Consider the following 25,368-nt stretch of genomic DNA (forward strand, 5'->3'; position numbering starts at 1 on the left):
GCTCAATTTTGTAAGTAAATGTATGTAATACATAAGTCACTTATTGTATTTTTTTTTATTTCTTTAACTGTAATTTGTATTATATCGCAATTATGAAACACGAAAATTTGGCTTAAAAGTGAATCAAATAAATATTTTTATAAAATCGTGTTAATACTATGGAATTTTTGTTATTAGCATGTTTTTAAAAATATAAAAAGTATCATTGCATGTTAGTTATGCAGGTATTTGAATTTAAATAATATCCACCGATTGATTTTTTAAACATTTTCCAATCGTAGGGTTTAGGGGTATTTCAATTACGAAGTGGAATACATTGGTTCTTACTTCAAATATATTTGTTTCGAATTTATTCAGTAAACGAATTGTGTAAATAGAACCGCAACCATGAGTAACAATGATAATGTATAGTTAATAGTACGTGATTCTCTGTGTATTTATTACACGTTTGTATAGTGAATAACGTCCTCATTTGTAATATATTTTTTTTTTCACAGTATTAATATAAGGTTGTTTTTTTTGGTTTAGTTTATAATTAGTACAATACAATGTAATGTGTAACGATACACCTTATACCTTTCACAAGCATAAGCTCGAACGTACCTTATCTTAAGGGATATGTTACTATTGCTAAAATCAATATTTAAATCTAGACAAACTTCCCACATAGTTCTTCCATTCAATAAATCTATACTTTTAAATAGACATGTAACATCGAGATCATAAAACTGAGGAATAAAAGTACACACACGGTGAATCGAACTATTTAATGGTATATAGATAATTCACTCTTACAGTTTTTTTAGAAAAAAGTTATTAGACTGAATCAATTAAAACTGCTATTAGAAACAGCATTTCGTCTTCCTTTTTCTGGCAAATGCTACAAATTTTATTGTTTTATTACCAAACGAAAATAAAATTGCAAAGTTTTTAGAATATCGTCGAAAAATCAATTTTCTCGTATCTATATATTACATTCGATATATAAATTCGTTTAACGTTTTCAATAATTTTTTTATCATTTTTTTTTGTTACAATAAAATTATTAGTTAAGTTTGGAATATTTTATATTTTAAGGTGTTTGTTAGCTGTTAGATAAACTCTTACTAATATTTCAACATAGTTGTTTTAAACGATTCAGTCTGTATGGTATTGTAATCTATAATCGCTTTAACAATTCCCTTAAGTCCGCTAAGTACATACAGTAGTGTTTGCAACTTGTGAGTACTTTGCGATCGTTTGAATCTCCTCGATTTGATTCCTCTTACTACTTGATGGTACGCACGAGCATAATTCGAAATGTAATTAGAAAGGGCTTGGCAAGGATTGTTCTTCAAAAAGTTTCACCTTAATCAATAAGATACAAAGATTAATGCATATACAGGGTGAGGTGAATGTGCCCTTATTATATCACAGAGAGGCGTAACAAAAATATAAAACAATTTAAACTTTATAGTACTTTTGTATGAATCGTACACTCATGCAATGGCTACGCGCTGCGATTCGTCCCACAATGTTCGACGCAATTACAAATTATAAGGTGTAATAATTCTACGAATCGAATTTTGTAATTAATAACTAATAAATTATTATAGCTACGACTATTATGTTACAGCAAAAAGTTATAACAGTACAATAAAATAAATAAAAACCTACACTATAATTCGTTTTAATTAATTTATAGATAATCTTTGGAAATTACGATTAATGTTTAAGGAGGTCTCATAAAATAAAATTGGTAGATAGAAGCTCAAGGCTTTCTCTCGGAAAATTTTGCTTATAATAAACCTTTATGTTCTCCACTTTTTGGAACAATAACTGTTTTTACACTAGCCTAACGCTCTACTGCTTGTTATTCTAAATCACAAACACAATTATACGATTTTGAAATTAATCGTTATTCCTCGCAGCAATTCAATAAATGCTTCTATTTTTCATCTGCAACTTGGCGATAAAAAATCTAAATTATTTACATATTTACTTTATGTAACAAGTTGTAGAATGATATTCGATTTAAAAGAAATATCTTCATCCACCGAATTTTTTTGTCCATGAGATCCTCGACATTCTCCTAAGCCTTTAGTTTTGCAGACACGTGCAATTATGTATTAACGTAGAATGTACAATGCCATTTTAGAGTATTACTTGTAGCAATTAACCAGTAAATATCATAATTAAGCAATGTGATCGATAAAGCGTACGAATTGAGAACAAACACCCGCGTATTATTAGGTACTATCAGGAGTTATCATATCTGTTGTTTGTGGTACGAATCGCTTAGCATTATTATTGTCATCATCATTCTTTTTCCCCTTTTTTTTTGTTCTCCTTTATTCTCTTTCTTACTATCATTCGCGCTATCCATCTCTCTCATTCTGTCTGCCATTTCGATCCTGTCTCTCTGACCCATTTTCTCTTTCTTGCTCGCACACAAACGCGCGCACGTACACATACATACACGCGCACACTCCCCCACACACATTCTCTCATTCTCTCCTTCTCGCTCCTTTCTCTCCCCTATATATAGCTAGCCTTTGACAAAACTAAATTCTGGTAAACGAGAAGCAAGCTATTGAACGTCATCAATATTGTTCTCTCCCTGTCTTCGTTCTGCGCCATATGTAATATATTCCAGTTTAACAGTTAAACTTAGTATGTATCGTAACATGTTCGTACACAGGCACAAACGTACGCACACGCACACATACGCGACATATAGACGTGCGTGTGCGCGAATGTGTGCACGCGTGCGGACCACGTAGGTATTAAGAATAAAAGATTAGTTTTGTGCTGATGTACAACAGTGTTAAATGATAATTCGACTTACATGTATACAGATTATACATACGTACTACGTACGGTTTCGTGAGTACAAAGTGGAACGCGAAAATGCCTTGATCAATCGCGTTTCGTCGCTTGAGCTTAGGCGCACGAAAAATAGCAATTTACATTTATACCCTTGTAAATTTCCTTTTCTGCAATTTTTCTTTTCATAAAGAAGTACGTATGGATTTATTTAACTTTAATGTTTGTAACAAAAATTGCGTACCAAACATATTGTAGGGGGAAAGAAAGATCTACTCTGACAGGAGTTGCTAGTCGTATTGGGTCAGACATTGCAACAGGGAACATCACCCATTTGATAATCTGGTCATTTATGAAATATATCAAATTTATTCATTGATTAATATTCAGTATCTCCGTTAGTTTTCAAACAATTTAATTAAACAAGTATTTCAAGGGCAATTTTCACTCCTCGAACACAAATATTTAAAAATAAACAAGAATACGAGTTTAATAAAAATCGAAGATTGCCAATTGATTGATGGTCCTTACGAATAAAAATTACTCGACACTGTATACGATATTCTTTATCTTGAATTGATTTTTCTTTCTCCCTGCAATACATCATATTTATCAAGGATAGGCAAGAACTCATCTAGACACAAGACTTTTAATAACGAATAAAAGATGAACAACTTTTGATTCGTTATTTTTCCAACGTGAATTACAATTTGAATTATGCAAATTAACTGCTATACAAAATTTTTATTCATCATCTATTATTCAAATAAATAAATTCTAGACGACACGACTCACGCGAAAAACTTTGAAATGAATTAATAACGTGAGTCGAGGACTTATTGTACTTAAATAAGCGTTGATCGACGACAATATACTACAGGGGGAAAAGATTCAACCGATTGAGCGTTCTAAATGTTGGAATTTGTTTTCTTGTCGTCGGTGGTTCACAACTAGAGTCAAGCTAATTTTATTACCTAATTAGAAATACAAATTTTAGTTTCGTTTGTAAATTCATTCATAAATTACAATCCGTTAACGTGTGCTTTTAAATCGACGTTCAGACAAGGGAAGTCGTGGTTAAAAGCTAGTTTACGAACGAATCTAACATTTTTATTCGTTATTCGGAAATAAAAATCACTCAATTTTATTCGTAACCCATTTAAAACTGCAGATTCCTGGCTAAATGATCACAGTGTAATCACAACAAAAACAAGTGGATGCTGGATACCACTTTTTCCGACCTAAACATCAACATTTTACGCTGTTTCAGTCTCCTTGTTTGCAAAATAGGGAACATTTCGCGCGAAGGCACGAGACATACTGTGGTAGAATAGTCAAACGGCGTGGGTGGGGATGAAGTTTCAGCAGTATTGAGCGGTCTGTTGATTTCTTTTTACCCCTGTCGATAACAGAAAGAAAGATTTCTACCAATTGGATCTATTTGGGTCGTCGGTGGATTCCTTCTTCTTAAGTTTTAACATTCGAAAAACGATCGTCGGTCAATCTATAAAATCTACCTCTTGTTACGAACAAACTCGTGTTCGTCGTAACAAGGATAAAGTTACATTAGCATTTACACACCATTTTCCTCGATGAAAGATCGACGTTGACACTATCGTAATTTACAAAATCGTTCGCGGTTCTGATCCATCGTACGAAAAACGATTAATCACGATCGTTCTCACGGATCACTTTGTACGAAACGATGCAGAGATACATATCGTCCACGATCGATAATTTACAAATATATTTATGGAGTTAATGAGAATTCAGCGATATTAGTCCCATAGTAAGTTGGCGATAGAAAAAACCTGAATAAGTTCATAAGTATGGATTGAAATAGTCGGCATTTATGACAAAAAATGTATAGTATAGAGTGTAAAATTTTCTCATAATCGTATCTATAATGTATAGATGTATATGTATGCATATATACACGTGTACGTGTGTGAATGCAAGTGTGTGCGCGTTCGTGTACATGTCTGCGTGTATACGAAGGATTAATTTGTTAAGTTTTATCGTGTACGAAGAGGTACAAAATTTACAGGTATAGAATAGGCTATGAGGTCCGAAAGGCTATCTAATTCGTTCGATTTGCACCTGACGATCCCGTTGGTCGTAAATAACACGAGATTTTTCGCTTTCTGACGGGGCTACGAACTTATCAATATTACGATTTCCTACTGTTTTGTGTTCAAAAAGAACACAGATGACACAGAAACTAAGGATTCGCATTCTTGCAAAATTTTGTCAGCATCTTATCGAGCGAATAATTATTATCGTTCGTTGTTCTTGATTTTCCTTTAAATTTTCCATATAATTCTAAAGTAGTTCCGTCGTATATTTAATTGCCAATAATATTATTATTCCCAGTAACAGCATCGTAGCCTCGAACGTCCAATGGAATCGTGACGGAGCAAATTTTAGGATCAAGTCGACGCATGAATTTCAGTGTTAAATTCTACCTCTCAATACAAACAATCGACAGTCGTTTTGCATCGATCCTGCATTGTTTAAAGATTGTATAATTCGGCCGAGCGTCAAGTACTGTCAGAATGGGGGGAAGGAGGAGGAAGAAGAAACCAACGAAGTCGGTTTTGAAAAGGGGGACGAAACGATAGAAAAAGGGAGGGCAAAAGTCGTGGCGACGAGGAAGAAGAAGAAACGTTTTGAAAGCGAAAGAATGATCGTCAGCCGTTAGGAGAGAGAAGAACGCAATCGAGGATCGAGGATCGATCTTCCACGTTTCGAAGAGAATGCTCTGCGCGTCGAGTACGTCGTTAATAAACTCTGTACAAACATTAACAGTCCATTGGGAACAACAACGTTTACATTTCGATAAAACCCTGAATCAGAGCTACTATCGTTCATAAATTCTTCGACATCGCAACGTGTCCATTAATAGCGACGAATCGTCGAAACGTTTTTTAGTTTTCTCCTTTCTTCTTCCGCGACGTGGGGCTCATAGTTCGCGAAACAACGAGCGAGATTCAATTTTATACGCCAGCGATCGGAGAACGAAAATCGTAAGACAAGCGAATCGCGAGATACTTGACGATTAATCGCGAAACAATGATGGTTGAATCGTTAAATAAGTTCATCTCTTTGTAAAAGGAATAACCACTTAATTGATACGTCTTATGCGGTTTAGCTTATTGTTAGATTAACGCGATACACATAAAATGCTTCAATGAAATTTCTATACACGCAAGGAAGGTTCGATTAAGATTTGCGTTTCAAAATTCGTGCACGTTTCCGGCGAACGAGAACAAGCCTAAACGAAATCGTCGTTCGATCTTGCTAATTTATATCGGTGCGCTTGATTCTCTTCGATTTATCATTTTTTGTTTCTTCTTTTTGTTTCGCGCTCAAGTCATCTGATTCGCCAACAACGAACGAAACGAATGGGGGACAGAATACTATCTTTCTTGGCCTTGACGTTTGTCGACCGTATATAAAATATTAATATACATATTTGAGCCTCGTACAGGGAATCTTATAGTCGTCGCAAAGTTCGTTCGAACCTTCCCCGTGGAGGGACGCACGATGCGAACGACAATGCAGATCCATTTAGAGCCTATAACGATTTGTGCCTGACGATGATTTTTGATATCGATACATCAGTCTGAAATGATTGATACGTGCTCCGTGTTTCACGCGCGTTTATCATCCGCTCGTTTAGCTTGTTATTTCCATATTCCCATTGCACCGAACGCGAAGTTGTAATCGGTTCTCGTAATTTGTTAAAGCAAATGTACCAAGTTCGATCACGGAGCCGTCGTTTTGAATCTTACATTAGGTGACACAACATATCATGCATTTCCATTTAGTACGTGTACAACAGGATACGAGATCGACATTGAAATTTATACCACCTAGTCGGAAACGGCGGATCGTAGACTGTTGGATTATCTTGTTCTACCTTCAACGTGCGATATTTATGTACCGCGCGTTCAAGTACTTCCTCTGTTACAGTATAGAGGAGAACGGTTTAATGTCGAAGTCATGGAGGAATAGCCACGAGGGTAATTGTAACGTTAATAGAAAAATCTTTCGAGTTCGCTTGAGGCCTTAAACGTGTCAGCACCCTGTAATTTATGAGTTTGCAATGTGTTTTAACGAAACAAATACGATTGTTTCTTTCATAATAGTTATCGAACGCAACGACTATAGCTTTATGCTTTCTTTCATTGTATCACGGAAATGGATCGTAAGATCAGACATTACCGTTCTCCATCTCTACGACGAAATTATACGACACTTATGATTTTACATATCATAAATTATTCAAAGCTTTTCCTTAAAAGCCGATCGATAAAACTAAGATTTCTAAAAATAAGATTACAAACACGTATATTTCAATCGTACCAACGTTAGGAACTTCGAGATAAAAAAGATTTTCTGATTTAGAATTTCGTAAGATGAAAATATATTCTTGGAAAAATGATGCGAAAGTAATTAGCGAGAAAATTAAATTTGTTTTATCAATGATGCGCAGCAATATCTAATGATTTCAGTCATGCTTTTTGATGATGATTTGTATAAATTTTTAATAGTTCTCTGGTTCAAGAATTTCCATTTTTTTTCGACACAAGTTTTTTACTCTCAGCGTGAACTTTGAACGATAACATTTTCTAATAGGTTTATGTAGCCCTAATATCAGGAGACCATGATAGTATCTTTGTTTCTTGTAAATTTGAAACTTTTTTCTAAGATTTTTAGATTTCATTACTAGAAATGAAGAGTTTTCTTACTGGAAACGAGTAACACCATTATGGACGAGTAGAAAAGATCCCTGAAACAGAATATTCCATAATTTTACTAGGTGCCTTATAGTTTCGTCGCAGAGTGTACTTGGAATCGTTACAGATTTTCGATCGTGTGTTGCATCCTTCGTGTTTGCTTCACTTCCTGAGCGGATGCCACATGGCGACAGGATGCCTGAAAGCAGCTAACATTTGCTTCCAATGGTGGAGTGCTCTCCCGGTCGACGTGGGTCCGACGACGATGTATCCGACGGAGATCGGTTTCATGCCTTGTTCGCTATTAATTTCTGCTACTTTCAATCTCAGTTGTATACTCTGAAAACAGGAAAGCATATTGAAACATGATTCGTGATATAATGTTTCGTTTTACGTAGATCGTGTAACGTTCAAGCGACAGAGAAAAATAATTCGAACCTCCAGAATGTGAGTGGGCACATTGAAAATAATGAACTCGTTGAAAATCGGATTATTCTCTCCTTTCTTTATAGATGTCCTCTTCTTATGCACTTTTTCTCCTTGCTGAAGTAAGTACACCTTTGTAACATAATAAGCATTTAATATATTTACAACAGTCTACGACAGAATAAGGTTGTCTTATTTGTATCGTTTTTTTAAATTAGATAGCGTCAATAATTAAGTGAAATTAATACAATGTCGTTTATCGTATGCATTTTCAACGTTATTACGATATTATGATATTTGGTTGATTTTCATGTTCGGATGTGCAACACAGTAAAATTTAATTTTGAGGCGTTTGATGTCGTATTAAGACCACGAGCAGTTAGCACATTTACTACCCAGAAGGTAATATATTTTACTATTTTATACATTTATAACATAATATGATAATTTTATAACATGTTAATGAAAATATATATGGATTAAATAATGAGATTACGTGGTACGTGGCGAAAATTCTGTAGTGGTCGAGTTTGCAAAATTAGCCCGTACTCGGGTGTTCAATTTGAACTGGTTCGATTTAGGAACTGTTTTTAATTTCAACTTATTTTAAACATTTTTCAATTTATTTTTACACGTGTCTTTTGTGTTTTTAAATGGTCGATCGCAAATAAAGTCACTGCATTTTATTTATGAAAATGACATAAGTATGAAACATCTGTTGGTGAAGAAATTACAAAATAAATTAAATTACAATTTAAAAAATTGTCGAAAATGGTACAATTAATACTAAACCTACTGATACTTCATGTATATCTATTCTTATCAAGACCGGTAACAAATGACCAGCCTTTCTTTTTCTCTTTTACGAAGCAACGTGCAAATTTGCATGTTGATATTTCAAGGACGTACCTTAACAAAAAAGTCCCCGGGCACGCTACTAGCTCCGCGTAAATTCTTAGCTTTTACAACGACTAAAGTGAGCCTTTCCGCTGTTGGCGAGTAGCTCAGAGAGAACATCAACTCCCCTAATCGTGGCGACGGCATATACGATCCCGCGAGTTGCAACCAGGTTGTTGTTGTGCCAGTACCCCTTGGCGGAGGTTCGAGCGGTAACGTAGATTCTCCAATAAGAGTCTCGTCGCCACCTATACTGGTCTCATCGGAGAAAACCTTTGGGATTCGATGTACACATTGTTACAATCGATCATCGAGAATTGGATTTATTTTATTAGACGGTTTCGTCAAGACCTACTTCGATAAGAAGCGTTCTACCCGTGGGACCACCGTGAAGGCCGAACAAGAATTTCTCCTGATAACAGGGCGACGAAGTTCCTCTGTAAGACCTAGTTTTCAAGGAGGATTGTCTGTCGGGTAACAGACATACCCTAAAAGAGTAATAGTTCCTCATTCATTTACGTTCAAGATTCCGTTTCGATTAGATAAGGGTATCAAACCTGGCGAAAGTGTCTCTTGCAGGTTGACCGTCTGGCGTCACGAGATCCTTGGCTTCGCGGACACTGACCACGAGATCGCCCTCGTTGTCGAGTCCTCGGCCACTCAATCTATCGTACTCAACCGTGACACAGACGTATCCGGCGATAGGTCTCTCTTCGAGGTCGTTAAGAACTACGCTAGTTTCCGAGCACACGCTCTCGCAGCTTATGGCCCTTTTCATGTCCGATTCGTCCGGTGGAGGCTCTGGTTCCGGACCCTGGGGCCCACGACGACTACCGCGACTGATTTCATTGAGATCGTTCAATGTGTAATTCACCTTGAAAGCGTCCTCCCAGTTCTAAAAATCACCATTGCGTTCAACGATTATTTCTTACAACGTAATCTACGGATTCGTTACCGTTATTGCGGCTACAAAGACGGAATAAAGAATAGCACCGCACCTGAGACGATTTTCGCAACAACAGCTCTTCCTGCGCGGTGTAAAATTCTTGGCTATTTTGTTTTCTGTAAAACGAGTTGATCGATTAATGTATTAGTGTTTTTCTTAACGGACAAGATCAACAGAATCGATGCATACTGGAAACTTAACGAGTCAGCTTCATCCAACTCATTGAGTTCGCTGAGAATACCGTTCTGCCTTTCCATACTTTTCCTTCTCTGCTCGATACTATTCAGAATATCCTGGAAACGGTTCTCGTTAGATCGTAATTAACGCGCGTAATCTATTTAATCATAGAGTCCCCGTACCTCTGAGGTTCTCGTGAAACTAGGATCGGACTCGTAGCTGCATATCTCTTGATCGTGATCCTTAAGCAGCAACGGCGAAGAGGGGGGATTTTGTAAACTATTGTACACCTGTTGAAACGACGTAGCACGATAAGGTAACGCGTTCGAACAATACCCTAGCGATCATTTAAATTAAACGTATGTGTCCGTACTTCTTGAGCTGTTCGGTGTGCCTCCAAATTAAGCTCGGGACTGTATAGATCCAAGCTACGCCTGGAACCGTCGGGACCTATTACGTCTGCGTCATGTTCCGCATAAATATCCTGGACTTCGTCCTGCAACTGATTGCTGATGCTGTCCTCCACCAGCGACGGTGATCTCGACGGAAACGTGAAACATTGGACTTGCTCCGGCGCGGAGAGGACTGAGCTACGATTATCATAAGCAACAGACAACCGTTAAATCATTTTCACCGTGTTCCGTCGTTACGGAGAATCGAAGTAACCTACTTGTAAAATTTCGACGCGTCGATGTAACTTTGAGATGTGACCAATCTGAACGCGTTAAATATTTTCTCTCCGGTGGTCGGACCGTTCTTTTTTGGCACGTCTTTCGGCGGATCGGGCGGCGCGGGTGGCGGCGGTACCGGGCTGGAGGCCGATTCGTTGTTGAATTTCAGCCCATCGATCGACTCTGGAATCGTGTCGTCGTACAACACGTGCTCTTGATCTTGCTGTCGCGCGAGCTCATTCATCGAGTCGTAAATAGGAAGATCGGGCAGACTCTGAATGTATTGGGAGACCTTCTGCAAGCCCTGTGACTCGCGAAACAAGTAGGACGAGCCGATGTCGTCCTGAAGGACGTTGGAACTCCTGAAGGGCGTCATCTCGATGCTCTGCAACTCGTTGCTCTTGTGATCGAGGTCGTTGCCGAGACTCTGAGTGCTCTGGAGCATCTTGGATAGCGTCTCGGGCCCGTATATCGATTCCATGATGGTCTGGCTGGCGGCGTTCGAAGAATTCGTCATTCCGAAACTGCTCTGCGTGACTCTCGAATCATTCCTAACATGCTGACGTATCATGTGACTCCTTTGCACGATGTCGTAGCTACCGTAACTCGTGTTACTCTCCTCGTCCCCTTTACCGTCCAAGGTAGCTATAGGAGCACCGTCCACTCCGTATCTGATCCTAGTCGACTCTATGTTGGCATCGAATTGTCTGTAAGGATTGCACCTGGCGTCTTTCCTTCGCTCCTCCTCGAGGTCGTATCTCAGCCTCGAGTCCACGTGATTCTGCGCGCCGTACGGAGTCATCTGAATGCTCTCTGTCACGGATTTCGTGGTATCGTCCTCGAATCCAAACGGTGAAACGTGGTCGTTCGATGTTTTGTACAGCCCGTAGTTCTTTGGTTTCGCTTGGAAATGAAAAAACGAGGGCCCGGTCGACCTCGAGGGAATCGACCCTTGTAACGACGGCGGCGGAGTTAATGGACCTGGACCAGTCTCCTGCATTCTCAGGTAGTTTACGGTGTTCGTGGTCTGAAGGGGCGGAGGCCTTGGACGAGCCGTTGATTTTGGCGGAGGCGCTGGATTTGGTTGAGGTATTGGATTCGGTTGAGGCGCTGGCCTCAACGGTTGTGGAGGGATCGTACTTCCGGTAGCGCCCAGAGGCGGATGTAGATCTCTGTCCACTGGCTCGAATCTGCAAATATTCAAGGATTTGCGCTGTAGAAGGATTTTATCGCTCTTGGCTTTTCCTCTTCTCGGTAATCATAAGATCGTTGCTTCGAATATATTGTCTATTAACTTTATTTGTAACAAAATTACTGATAAATCTTTCTTGTAGATTATTTAGTCTTTGCAAAGCGAAGAAATGTTTATATAATTCGTATGACGTTTCCAATTGAATTCCTTTAACCACGTATTATTCTTTGTAATTTTCAGGAATAATTTAGTTATTTGAAAGGGCGTTTTAGTGCGAACCATTGGAAAAACAATTTCTTTTTTTTTTGCATTGTTTTAAAGAATATAATTTGAAAAATATATCTGTAGAACCTTATGCCTAAACTCCTAAAATTAACGAAGTTATGGCTGTTTAAAGATAATCAAATTTCAAAGTATTGCCATTTTTTTAATTATCGACTTTTTTCTCTTGTTCTAGTACCAGCTATAACCAAACTCATACTAATTAAGAATCTTTCAGATTTTCTTATTTCAAACAAACAGAATGGCCGGAGTTATGGACACCGTGAGACGACCTTCTTCAAAAGTGATTATGTTTGAGAGTATGCAGTGTCATCAATTTTACCTTTTTGTCGCTCAAAAAATTTAAAAATATCACTGAAATATGTAGAAATATACCTTGTAAATTTGACTGCAAAAGATATTATAGTTTTTGCACAGAAAATTCTTCAAGAAAGCCTACAAAAATGCACTTCGCACTAAAATACCCCCTTAAAAGGTATAGAAGTTAATTTTTCTTTGCGATAGATGCTTAAAATGTTTTACTATATTTTTCCATTAATGTTATTCTTTGTTAATATTTCGAAAACAAAGAAATAAATGTAATAAAATAAATAGAGTTATTAAGTGTGATTTAACTAAAAAATCGATTCCAATACTGAATAAATAATTATGGAATTGGGGTTTTCACTATTAATGTGTATAGTTTGGATTATGTATCAAATTGTAACACTTTTAAATATTCTACAATTTATTTTTATTTTTCGTTGTTCATTGTTTCGTTTCACATCCACTTACTTTATAGTATTTATTTTGTATTTATTTGCATTCAAGAGGATTGAGACTTCAATCAAAAACGTTATACGAAATATATTAAATATTTTGTTCCACTCGGAAAGATTAAATAGCATTTTATCTTCGTAACAATTTTATTCGTGTTTCTGGATGTAATTTTCCTTGATTATTCTGTAACAAGTGGCATTTAATGTTTGAAATATATAGTGATTATACATGTTTCACTGATAATATAGTTTCGCTTGAATCATAAATTCGGTCTTAATTCGGCGAGCATTAATTACGATTCCCCGAGTTCCATATATAGAAACGCTCGAGCGAAAAATATTTCACGCGCAAATTCGATTTTAATGTGTAAGCGATCATTATAACATATCGCTCGTAACAACGTTACGGTTATTTAATAATAATAAGCACCATTCGAGTAGAGCTGTTAATGGTTTCATACAATTATTCTGAGTGCTCGCAGTGAAAAATTTTATTATCGCGCCATCAGGCGTCGGCGCTAGACATAAAATTGCCAATATCGGGACAATACTTTGACGCTGCCCTTTATCGATACAAAGTTAATATATAACACTTCAATCGTTTCGTAATTAATGACGACATTCCGTCGAAACACTTTCAACCACTTTGTACAGAAATCTTTTGCACGCCATAAAATATTCTTTCTTACAAATTATTGATTTCAGATGCTGTCAAGATTATTACCACTTTATGAATTCCAACTATAATTGATTAACCATGCATTCTCAGTAATCGTGTTGGTTCCATCTCATCCTTGACACACCAAAGGCGGTGAAAAACACATTTGGCGTTTTGTATCCTTCGGGGGTACAGCTCAACAAGTTTAATAAGAACCTCGAGGCTCAAGGGTGAATAAGTAAGTGGCAGTGATGAGATCAGGCGATTAGACTATCACCTAGGTCCATAGTCTAGCTAACGAGTGTCGTCCAATACCATTTAAAACACGTAAGACTATGGAAGGATGACAAGGATTACCCTCAAACCGAGCTATACAATTCTCTTTACGAGTTTGCTTCGAGTACATTCCACTAAGTATTCGACTCAATTGTATCATACACCCTGTATCGTTAGAGTTCGTTTTACCTGGTAAAAGCGCCTTGCTCGTTGAGTCTGAGATCGCTGTCGCTATGGAGCAATTGGGACGCGTTTCCAGGTTGTCGATACAATCCAGGGATCGTTTGCGCCGTTGGATATTGTGCTTTCACCAAACCAACCTGCAAACAGACGCAACAAAACGATTGCAATGCGATTACGCGTGTTTTTTTTTTTTTTGCAAGATTATGTATACCTTCTCTTCTCGCGGTGCCCACAACCAGGACAGCCTCTGTCGCCACTCCTCGCAGACGTTCCAAACGTTTCTAGTGCTCCATTGCCAACCAATGCAATACCTGAGGCGACATTGCATACAAAGTATTATTACGTTACGCTTTTCCGTTAAACGCTCGCAGGCTTTCAGATGCTGCAAGCTGTTATGTTAGATGCTGCGGTCGATAATCATGTTTTCATAGAGAAACTTTCGGGACAACAGCCTGGGAATTAGATTACTGGGTCACTCTGCTCGAACACTGAAAATATTGATATTTAATACGAGTAGGATTGCCGTTACGTAAAATTTTTGGCACGATAAAAATCGTCAACGATCGGAAATTATTTTCGTTTTCCTTTTTTCTTTTTCTATATCCCAACACGACGGCGGAAAAGTGTTTGGTCACATGGATCGCTCGACCAATGGGAGACTAATAGCGTACTCGCAAGCACGCGGGAGTATGCTATTATTAAGTGAATAGAGACGTGCGCTCGTCAAAGAGGTCACAGGGAAAATCAATTTTAGTAAGCGCTGTATTAAAGGTAAAATAAAATTTCGCTCCATTCCCGACTAACAGTCATTTTAACAGATCCCGCGAGAAGGAGGCACGTAACGCTTTCTGCCTCAACTTTTGTGTCCCATCGTCGAGCGATATTTATTTTATAGCCCTGTATTACGTGGAAACGCTCGATAAAGACCGGTTATAAATTCTAATTCACGTTATATACCCTTTAATGCAACGTCGATTCGACGTTCTACGTAGTGCCCTGCGTGGACCTCCGGTTAACCGTCGTCGTAAATCGAATAGTCGTTAAAAAAAAAAATGCTGAACTATGGCAAAATGAAACGGCGACAATATCGTAAATCGTGATTACTTATAAAAGTATATCAATTTTAATAAGCATCAAATTTAACAATTTTCTCAAACTTTAAGAACACATTTTATTTTATTATAGCTTTTTGTGGAAAATTGTTTTTATTGCTTAGTACTTCAGTACTGGTGATAGAAATAAAATTTAAAAAATAAACATAAAGAGAAATACTGTGAACAAACCACAAAGAAGCAGAACAGACGTATTAGAAACAACTCATTTAATTCTGAGAGTAAGTTGAACTCCATTTTAATGTAATGACATAGCAGCCTTGGACGAGCTACAAAAAAGAAAGATGGCGGAGGATGATGATAGACTGAGGGATGAAATAAAAGGAGGAGCTTGTTTTGTTTGAGTTTTGTAAAGGAAAAACCAAAGTGCTCTATATTGAACACGCGATAAAGAAAACACTATTGGCTGAAGAAGATGAAGTGGTAGTCTCACCTTTGATGAAAACTTATGGGACTTTTATGTCGTCATTGTGAACGCGAGTGAAATATTTCAGATATAAATAACAATGACTTATTTAAAGCTGATTTTTATTAGGTTAGTAGAAAGTAATTTCTTTAATTGATTAATTCAAAATGTGTGTGAAATATTGTTATTCTTCAAGACTTTAGTAACACCATCTACTTCTGAATCATTTTCTAACTTAAAATAGTCTTAAAGAGGATATTATATTGTGACAATATAATTGTATTTTCTTCTTCACTCTTTACTAGAACACTTACTATTAAAAAGATACAATAGGCAAAGAGGTTTCCAGATACGTTTAATTTTTATTATAATATTTAGAAAAATGTTATTTATAGAAGACGTAAGAAACCGGTTGCAGTAACTCCGGTCGACGATAATACAACATTAATTCCGACGCTGCATGAATATCATAAATAAAAACTTGAGGCAGATTTCAGTTTGCAATTTCACATTCTGTCGATGTTACGGTGGTTCGTGTTTCTCTTTGAAAGGTCAAGCTCGGCGTTGTGATATCGGGAATATCGACTCGGTATTACGATTGTTACGGTTTTTTAGATCCAAGCGTCGTTTCCGCGAAGGTTTAACGAATCTGACAACGACTATCGCTTCCAGGTATATTTTAATATTTCTCCGCGTGGGTCGGAATTGCTCGGAGAAATGTCTCGCGTCTCGCTTTACTCGAAGAAGAATAAACTCGCGTACAGAAAAGGGTAGATAAGACGTCTTTGATACAATTGGTGGCTGAATGACCCTTTAACCTGTTGCATGTGTAGCGTTTACCAGTCTTCAGGAGTATACTGTTATGTAATGCGAGAAAATACCGGGATACAGAAGCTCGACTAAACGCCCACGACCAGAGGCGTTTTGTACCAATCGTCGTGTTTAATTTTGCAGCCATACGAATCATGAGCATCGTGTAAATACTTTTATAATATGTTCAGAGTGACCGCAAAGTCAATGGTTTGTTTGTCAGTTCGTGGTCCTTGTGATTTTAAAACCGATTAATCGTAATAAATTTTCAATTTGAGTTAAAATACAGTGGGTGAACAAATTATTATGATCACTTATTTTAATTATAAACAAGAAGGGGATCGAAAATTAAATGATCTTAAAATAAAAATCCACTGCACTGCTTTATCGAAAATTGTACTGTTACGATTGTAATAATATTTAACAATGATTTCAATTTTTCTACACAATATTCAAAAATTGTTTAAATACAGGCTGCAGCAGTATTCTTAGTATAACTGAAAAGGAAGCGAGTCATCGTACAAAAGGAAACTGAAAATACAGAATAGAATTTTTTGTACAAGGTCTCGTTTTCGATTTTGAAAATTTGTTACCACTATTTGTACACATGAGCTCTATTTCCAGACTAAATTTCAATGAGATTCATTGACTATTGTAGGAGTTATGGCCGTTTGAAAATTAGATTACTTTTATGGGGGTTTTCTAACTTTATGGAGTTAAGGAACAACTTTTCCATTATTCTAAGAATTTTTACATATTCTTCGTGAAAATACGTGTAATTTGTCTTTTGAAACATTAAAATCCTTCAATCCGTTCAAAAGTTATGACGTTTTAAAGATATGTATGAAATTTCAGTAGAACGTCTAAAGAAATGGTCAGACATGAAGTTTTCGGTAATAAATTTTTTTCTCGAAAATGCGTAGGATTTCGACGGTATGTCTATTCACCAAAAATGATTGTAATTGACCCCTGCAATCGAAAATAATTTTTCCGTAAATGATTTGAAATTTTTTAATGAATTTTTAACGAAGCCTCAATCAATAAATTGATATTCTTCATTTTTCATTATTATTTTTTTCAGAAGTGGCCGAACACACTGTATAGTTCTATGCTGCGAATCATGAACACACGAATACTATATATATTCGATTTTTAATTTCTTAAATTTTCGAATAATTTTCTTTTATAGACAAAAAGAATTTTCAGCATTTACTTTGTTACGATGCTCCGAGCAGAAATTAGGGGCTATGATATTTTGTAATCCCAGAAGCCAAAGTATTTTACCGCCATGACAGCGATTGTAGTTCTGCGTAGCAGCGCTTAAAGTATCGAGGCTGAGAGTCTATAATCTCCTGATCCGAGGATCACGAACATTTTTTCTACGCCCTGACTCTACCGTATTAAAGGAAGTAAAGGACACAGAACATCCGGCTTTCTCAACTTTTTCGAATGATAGAAGATCAGATACTAAAGATCTCCTCTTGATACCAAATCGGTATATTTGATTGTACGGATGTTTTATCTTGGGATTTTCTTTTTCAATATTTGTGAAACCCTTCCAGGAACTTTCTACCTTCACGACAGTTCCAACATAAATATTAAATATTTGAAAAATCTCTACCTCCTCTTGGAAAAATTGACGGTGTTCTAACTATCAAGATAGATTAGTAGATAGTTAGTTAGGTACTTGTAATGTAGATATTACCATCGCGAGTTCCTAATGCAAGCAACATACCAGTATACTCTCCATTGCTATACTTTGTCATCGCGATAACTTGACGTAAACTGATTTTAGCGATAATTCTTCGCACGAACGATTTCTGTTAATTTTATTTCCCCAGAACACTAGGTAAAAATAAAAAAAAGAAAGATTCTATTTTTACGGAAAAGACTTGAGTTTAAAAGGCAAAAAAATGGCAGCGTTCCTCGCGAGCAACTCAGAGTTCGCGTTCATATTGAACCGCCATAATCGGTGTTCCAAACTCTCGAGGTCAACGCGATAGGGTTTAACGATTTCTGGGTCGTCGACCTCGCTTAGGAATTGTCACTATCGACTTCCCACGATTTAGATATTTGTGCAATTGCGTGTCACGACATCTTCGTTCTTATCAATTCTCTTGGTACAGTGTCATCGTTACACTGATACGAGCTTTAACTCGACAAAGGTGTAGTGTCAGATTTATGAGATCGATACTATCAGTTCATCCAGAAAATTATTTCTTCTTTCATGCCAGGAAACTTTTACTCGAATATCAAACATTTGTGTGATAAATTAATCGTATAGCAAGTCTAAGCCAATGATAATAAACAGATGGTAGTAAGAACAACAGAAATATGATTTCGTTTATAATAAAATTTTCTTTCGGCTCTTCGATTATACGTAGTCTTAACAGTTTGAAGCAACCTTCGATCGTAAAAATAAATAAATAGTTGTTTAAAAGTACGTATATAAATGTATCATTGAAAAATATAATTACTGTTTGGATTAAAATATTTTATCGCTACGAATTATTAGGAATCTCTTGAAAGAAATACAAATTAATTGATATAGATTGTTTACGAGTTTACAGAAGAGTGTCGAAATTGAAACAGCTAGATAATTGATCTCTAGAAGAGAGATATTTCGTGTTTCCTCAAATAGAAAGAAGTATTACATTTTTCGGGTTTTTCTAAAGAGTGTAATTACTATCTTATAGTATGCGTAAGTAGTGATCTTTTGTTATGAAAGAGTAAATCTTAAATGAAATAAGTAGGTATATGTGTGAAAAAATAAACATCGAAGATTGCTCACAACTCTTGACAGTGTATATTTGTAATTTTTTTAACAGAAACGAGAAGAACGAATTTTGTTTAGCGCGTTTGTTACTAATCGCGACAAGTTTTCATCGAAAATAAGGATAACTGTTTTAACCAAAAACTCGAGCCTCTGCCAACGAATAAAATACGTATCTCTCAATTTTGTCTACTCGCAAATGCTTTAAGTTATATTACTCGTTAAAACTATCGAAATTTCAAAGCGTTACAGGCATTGAAACGTTGAAAAATTTTATTAACAATTGCTGAAAATAAAAATATCGTATGTAGATCGCATTTTTAAACACGTTTCGAATAAACGGGAAGACATACGATGACTTTATAGTGTTATCGAGGAATACGATAGTGTTCAGTGGTTGTTCAGTACACTGACGTACGGAATGGTTAAAATCGTGGTGCAATCACCTTCTGCACAGCGCCAGGGCGGCGCCAGCAATGACGACGATGATTAACGCCACTCCAAGACCGGTGAGTGTCCAACCCATCCTTCTTAATACCAAATCCAGGCCCAACCACAAATCCGATGAAACCGCCGAGCCTGAAACACACGAAGTAAATCCATGGAAAGCATGATCCGATTACAGTTACAGAACCAAGATTACCCGTGGATTAACGATCCTTACGGGTGCCCATAGTGTGCGTACATTCGATATGACGAGTAGGTTCAGGTCTCAACCTACGTACGTATGCACATCGATACACGTCTTCGAGGGTATAATTTTACACCCATCCTGGACAGAAACGAAATAGTTTGTTGCACACCCCGGTAGGGTAACACACTTTGTTAGGGTGAACGTAACAGTAATCGACAAGTTAGTGAAAACGCGAAATTAGGTTGGGGTCAGAAACCTTTAACTTTTTTGATTGTTATATACCTTTTCAAAAATTGTGAAAAAATTCAGAAACGTGTACACCTTCAGGTAGAATATCCATGATTTTTTTCGTAACTTTTACTCGATATAATAAAAGAAATGGAATTTAAACTGTAAATTACGATTTACCAACTACCCCAAAAGTAGTAACTACTAAGTAATATAATATAAAATCTGTATATACAATATAGTATAATTCTAATTTGTCTGGAGAAGAGAAAAATAATGTATCAATAATATCGATCGATTTAAAAAACTGCAAAATTTAAATACCATTATACAAAACGTATAATGTAAATGGATAATTGCACGTGATTGCTGATGAAAAGCATTTGATAATAAATACAAGTAAAACGAAATATTTCACAACTGGTACATAAAGTGTGTCCAGTATAGATTCTAGAATAAATCGTATAACGTTAAGAATATTTATACATAGCAATATATGTGAACAACGAATACAGAAACTTTCAAACTTTGTACTAGTTTTTTTTTTACCGAAGTTTGACATTTAGGGCAAATGTAAGTAACTGTATGTGGGGTAACATTGCCGCAGTACAGTTCGTGATACCACGTGTCGCATCGAACACACTGTATCATAGCGTCTTGCCATTTTTCATCGCAGACGGCGCAACACAAGCATTCGTAACTATTACTTTCTCGTTTCCTCTTGCGTTCGATCTTCTCTTTCTCTGCGTTCATTTTTAAACAATTAAAATCTGAATTTATTAAACTCATCATTTACAATTGCAATCAAGAAATTTTTAAAATATAGTAACTTGTAAATCGAGTATCGACAGGCATTTTCCAGTAATAATAATAAGGCTGTTTAAAAAATAAATGGAGAATGAGATGCTATTTAGAAAAGTATAATCATCGAGTAATCGATGTCCCATTTAGGTTCACGTGACCCAGCGTTCGATATTGCTGATAACATTAATCCAGAAAAGAATGAACTGTCTTTTTATCTAGTCATTGCAAAAAAAGATAAATAAAAAAACTTGATGCTTTATTAAACAATAACTTATACTCTATTTACTTCAATTTTCCAATAAAATCAACAAAATAGCGAAGAAATATTTCATAATGTCAAGACGAAGCAATATGGCCGCGAGGCTTACTGTCGGATATTTTTAACATGGCAGAGTTCCTTTTTTCGTTCCCTTCGCTCGTACGACACTTTAAGCGGATCTCATATTGAATATTTAAGTTAAATTCTCCTTATTGGCATCTTAACGATATCACCGATATACTGAATCAAATATTATGGTTAGCCTTCGTGTATATTCACCCTTAATTTCACTCTATTCTTTTTCTCTTCGAAATAATAGATCGATGGCTTTTATAGTTTCATCTTCGCGAAGTGTTCTCGAGTTATCAACGCCATTATCGCGAGAACTTTTTCGACGACGTAGCGTTAAATGCTTCGTAAAATTTGTCGGAAGTGGTCGGTGGCCAGAAATGTCGATAGAAGTTAAGGGGGCAGTGCCACGAGCGATAAAATCTTCCCGAAAAGTTTTTTGACGATTGACGCCATTGCCGCCCCGGGAGATGAAAGGATATTCAAGATTCGTAAGAAACTCCGTGGCAAAATTCGAGCTTCCATTCGCGGCGGTTTCGTCTTTGGTTACGTCGCGAAGGGTCCATAATCTCGTCTTTCAACCTGGCTGCATCGCGCACACGCGTGTATCCGCGTCTTCAACGAGTCTCGATGTGCGTATACGTGCACGTGTTTGGCTGAATATACCGCGTTACGAATATATGCGTTATGTAGAGGCATGCATATGCATGGATGAATAAGTACATAGTTCGTAGACTAAAGAAGACTGGATAACCCTCAGACGACTGCCCTTAACGCCGCATAGGTAGTCTACCACGAACCAGAATACGTGCTTCGAACGCGATTCACTAGGAATATTTAGGGACTAGCAATTCGATCACTTTTCGACATGCACTATCTCACGTAAAAATGTTTCGATAAACTTATTCGTAGTTAATCGCAACGCTAGATTTTTAGACTATTTTCCTTCGAAACAAGTATTTCATACAACTTTCTCCGTAACTCGTGACACATCCAAACGTAAATCAGCAGAGACACAATCCCTTAAAACTTGTCCTGTCCAGTCACCCCTGTTTCTGCTCCGAAGACTTTGCAAAGCTTAATCAGCGAAGAATGCAAACGGATGGAGTTACTTAAGTTTCAATTCCCAAACAGAATGTTCTATGTATTGTTAAGGATTTGTGAAAATATCTCGTTCATTGAAAAGGTGTAATATTTGATGCAATATTTTTACCGTGGATGTGTTAATAATTAATCATATAATGTTTTCATAGCTGTTTTATAATTATTGTGTAATCATTGTATTAGTTAACATTACTTTTGTTTTAGGAGGTATCAGTCATTTTACAATAGTATATATTGCATTACTTCCGACATCATTATTATCACAAATGTGAATGAAACCTTTGAGAAAAATACATTGTAAGTTAAAAAGCTGGCAATGTTGTTGCAGAACTTTCTCAATATTAATTTAGAGCACACCATAAGCTCTCAAAACAATATAATAAATATTATTTCTTCTCATACTGAGGGTAACACGTAGAGGTGGTCAGAATTATACCAAAGATGAGAAAATGTTCCAGTGACCCGTTACAGTATAATTTCCTTTTTATAGATTCAACTTTCTACAGTAGAAAATACTATAACAAATCGGACATGGTAGCCAAGATCTTATCTCTGCACATTACGTATAGTTACGAAACGCTTTGTATATTTACTCAAGGTTTTCGTGGTTTCGAAACGATTTGAAGTATTTTAGGGGTGGGCGTCGATCGATGAATTACTTCCTCGTTGTCGCATATATAAAAAATTGTATACTTATGTCCGAAAAAGGTGAGCACAGTCGTCCAGTTGCTGCGACGCGTGGTAATGCTCCCCTCTTATCTCAGACGTTTTGACACAAAGTACATGTGGCTTAGCATAGTCATGCACTCAGCTCCTTTCAAAAAAAAAGGGTGGCAGGTGGGGGGCGGATGGAAGAAAGTGCACCCCAGCGTGTGTCTGAAAAAATAGGCCAAGCCAGCGGAGTCGGTGAACTTTGCTCAGATGCTTCGACGGGCATTCAACGAACAGGCAGCAATCCGGATGGTTTTCCCTTCGAAGAAGCGATCCGCTTTTGAAGTGGAACAGATACATACACGTATATATGATTTAGCTCGCAAACCGCGCACAGACACCCGCACAAACGGTAATTATAAATACAATTCCTCGAAAAAGGTTTTTAGGATCTTTTCAACCCTTCAGTGTTCCTCTATAGCTTAAAGATGTTTAGACGCCGAATTTCTATTATTTAAGGCAATTATGTTCTTGATTTGTCGATTCATCGACTCTGGAATCCTATATTGCAGTATAATATTCCCGATTTATCTGCAATAAAGTGTATTTATGCTCTGTTAATAGAATGTAAAGTAAAAAATTGTTCGAGTAAATTTTATGTCAGAGTATAGTCTCTAAGTTATGTTAAGTAGATTGTAAATGCGGTATCGAGGATTTAACTTGTCAATATCGAATTAATTTTATAGGAGTTAAACGATGATATATTATTCTGTTCGACATCTTGCGAATAACGGGAGCGTTAATTAAAAAATTACGCGAAAGGAAAGATTGTATAAATTCTTAATAAAGTAGCAATAAGAAAGAAATATGAAGGATATCAAAAAGAGAGAATTGTAGAAGTGCATATTGGATGACGTTAAAATGAGAATACACGGTTAAATAAAAGATCCGTCCATGAAGTCTTAGTTAAAAGGAACGAGAAACGAAAGGGAAGGGAACAACAGTCGTATTATGTTGAAAAAGAAGCACGGAAGAATGAGTGGTAATAGCGAAAGGAAAAAGTTTCTTCAGCGTTCCTCATTGTTCTTGCAGATAGTACAGAGACGTTTCATTCATGCAAACCATTTCGAGTATTATTATTCCATTTAAAAGATGGAACGCAGACGTGCGTCGCGGTTTAATTTTGTGGAAAACGAGTCTGCGAACAATCGTCGAGCGATGTCAGCTGCAGGATGCAAAGGATCATCGAGCATGGGCTTTAAATTGATGTTTTGGAACGTGCTACCTTTTTTGGAAAAACGTGCGCGTATAAGAGCTATTGCAAAAATCAAGAGAAATGCGAATCTAAGCTGAAATTAATACGAAAATATATTTTTCGTTTGCAGACAGTTTTTAAATAATAAAAGTAGTGACATTAATTAAGTGTACTTATCTTTCACTGTTATTTTAAAAACTTTATGTTAAACTCACTTAATATGCTTGAAATATTTTTTAGATTTCCGATAAGAAGGAATAATCTGATTGATAAATAGTAAAAGCAAATTATGCTAACGTTGCTATTATTCTATCAAATTCTACATAAAAAATAATGAAGGCCTCATTACGTTCCTTATTACTTTACACTATTTAATAATGGTATCAAATGATACCTGACTGTTGGAACAAACTGTACAGGGTGTTCGGCCACCCCTGGGAAAAATTATAATGGGAGGTTCTAGAGGACAAAATCAAACGAAAATCAAGAATACCAATTTATTGATGGAGGCTTCGTTAAAAAGTTATCAACAATTAAATTAAAAAATTTCGAATCGTTCTGGAAAAATTATTTTCGGTTGCGGGGGTCAATTAAAATCATTTTTGGTGAATAGACATACCTCCGAAATCCTATCCATTTTCGAGAAAAAATATCGAGTAAGTGGTGAAAGTTTTGGGTGAAAAAAAAGATTTTCGAATCGTCTTGGAAAAATTATTTTTAGTTACAGGGGTTAATTGCAAGCATTTTTGGTCAACAGAAATACCCCTGAAATCCTACTCAGTTTCGAGAAAAAAATTCCTTACCGAAAATATAATTTCTGGCCAGAAATGTTTGCCCGAATTTTCATGCGAATCTTTAAAACGTCATAACTTCTGAACGGATTGGACGATTTTAATGTTTAAAAAAGCAAACTACGCGTATTTTGATGGAGAATATGTACAAATCGCAAAAATATTCGAAAAGTTGGTCCCTGACCTCGCAAAATGAGAAAAACCCTATAAAAATGGTCCAATTTTCAAACAGCCATAACTCCTACAATTGTGAATATATTTCAATGAAATTTTTTTCTGAAGTCGAGCCCATGGGTACCTACAAAAAAATATTAGACAACTTTTCTGTAGGGCGTCAAACAAAATTACTAAAAATGAAAAAGGAATTTTTAAGAAAAATCGACAGGGGATTGGACGAAATATTTATTATCATTCATTTAAATCAATTAATGTATGATTTATTGGAATTGTAATTTTATT

At 36.3% G+C, this 25,368-nt stretch overlaps 1 protein-coding gene across 3 annotated transcripts in view; it reads right to left on the bottom strand.

The window, feature by feature from the left end:
* Positions 1-332: 332 nt before the first annotated feature.
* The window catches only part of LOC143340791 (uncharacterized), a 115,933-nt gene continuing 90,897 nt past the window's right edge, over positions 333-25,368 (bottom strand). For 2 of the 3 annotated variants that reach the window (XM_076763093.1, XM_076763094.1), the window contains exons 2-14: positions 19,561-19,693; positions 14,225-14,324; positions 14,020-14,150; positions 10,664-11,854; positions 10,367-10,583; positions 10,176-10,283; positions 10,006-10,109; positions 9,869-9,932; positions 9,428-9,765; positions 9,226-9,358; positions 8,883-9,143; positions 7,986-8,105; positions 333-7,886 (exon numbers count right to left, since the gene is read on the bottom strand). In XM_076763093.1, coding sequence (XP_076619208.1) covers positions 7,710-7,886; positions 7,986-8,105; positions 8,883-9,143; positions 9,226-9,358; positions 9,428-9,765; positions 9,869-9,932; positions 10,006-10,109; positions 10,176-10,283; positions 10,367-10,583; positions 10,664-11,854; positions 14,020-14,150; positions 14,225-14,324; positions 19,561-19,640 — 3,024 coding nt within the window. In that variant the 5' untranslated portion in view covers positions 19,641-19,693 and the 3' untranslated portion in view covers positions 333-7,709. The remainder of the gene's footprint in view (positions 7,887-7,985; positions 8,106-8,882; positions 9,144-9,225; positions 9,359-9,427; positions 9,766-9,868; positions 9,933-10,005; positions 10,110-10,175; positions 10,284-10,366; positions 10,584-10,663; positions 11,855-14,019; positions 14,151-14,224; positions 14,325-19,560; positions 19,694-25,368) is intronic. The other variant, XM_076763095.1, reaches the window with a different exon arrangement.

Source organism: Colletes latitarsis, chromosome 4 (assembly GCF_051014445.1).
Source record: "Colletes latitarsis isolate SP2378_abdomen chromosome 4, iyColLati1, whole genome shotgun sequence".
Lineage (NCBI taxonomy): Eukaryota > Metazoa > Arthropoda > Insecta > Hymenoptera > Colletidae > Colletes > Colletes latitarsis.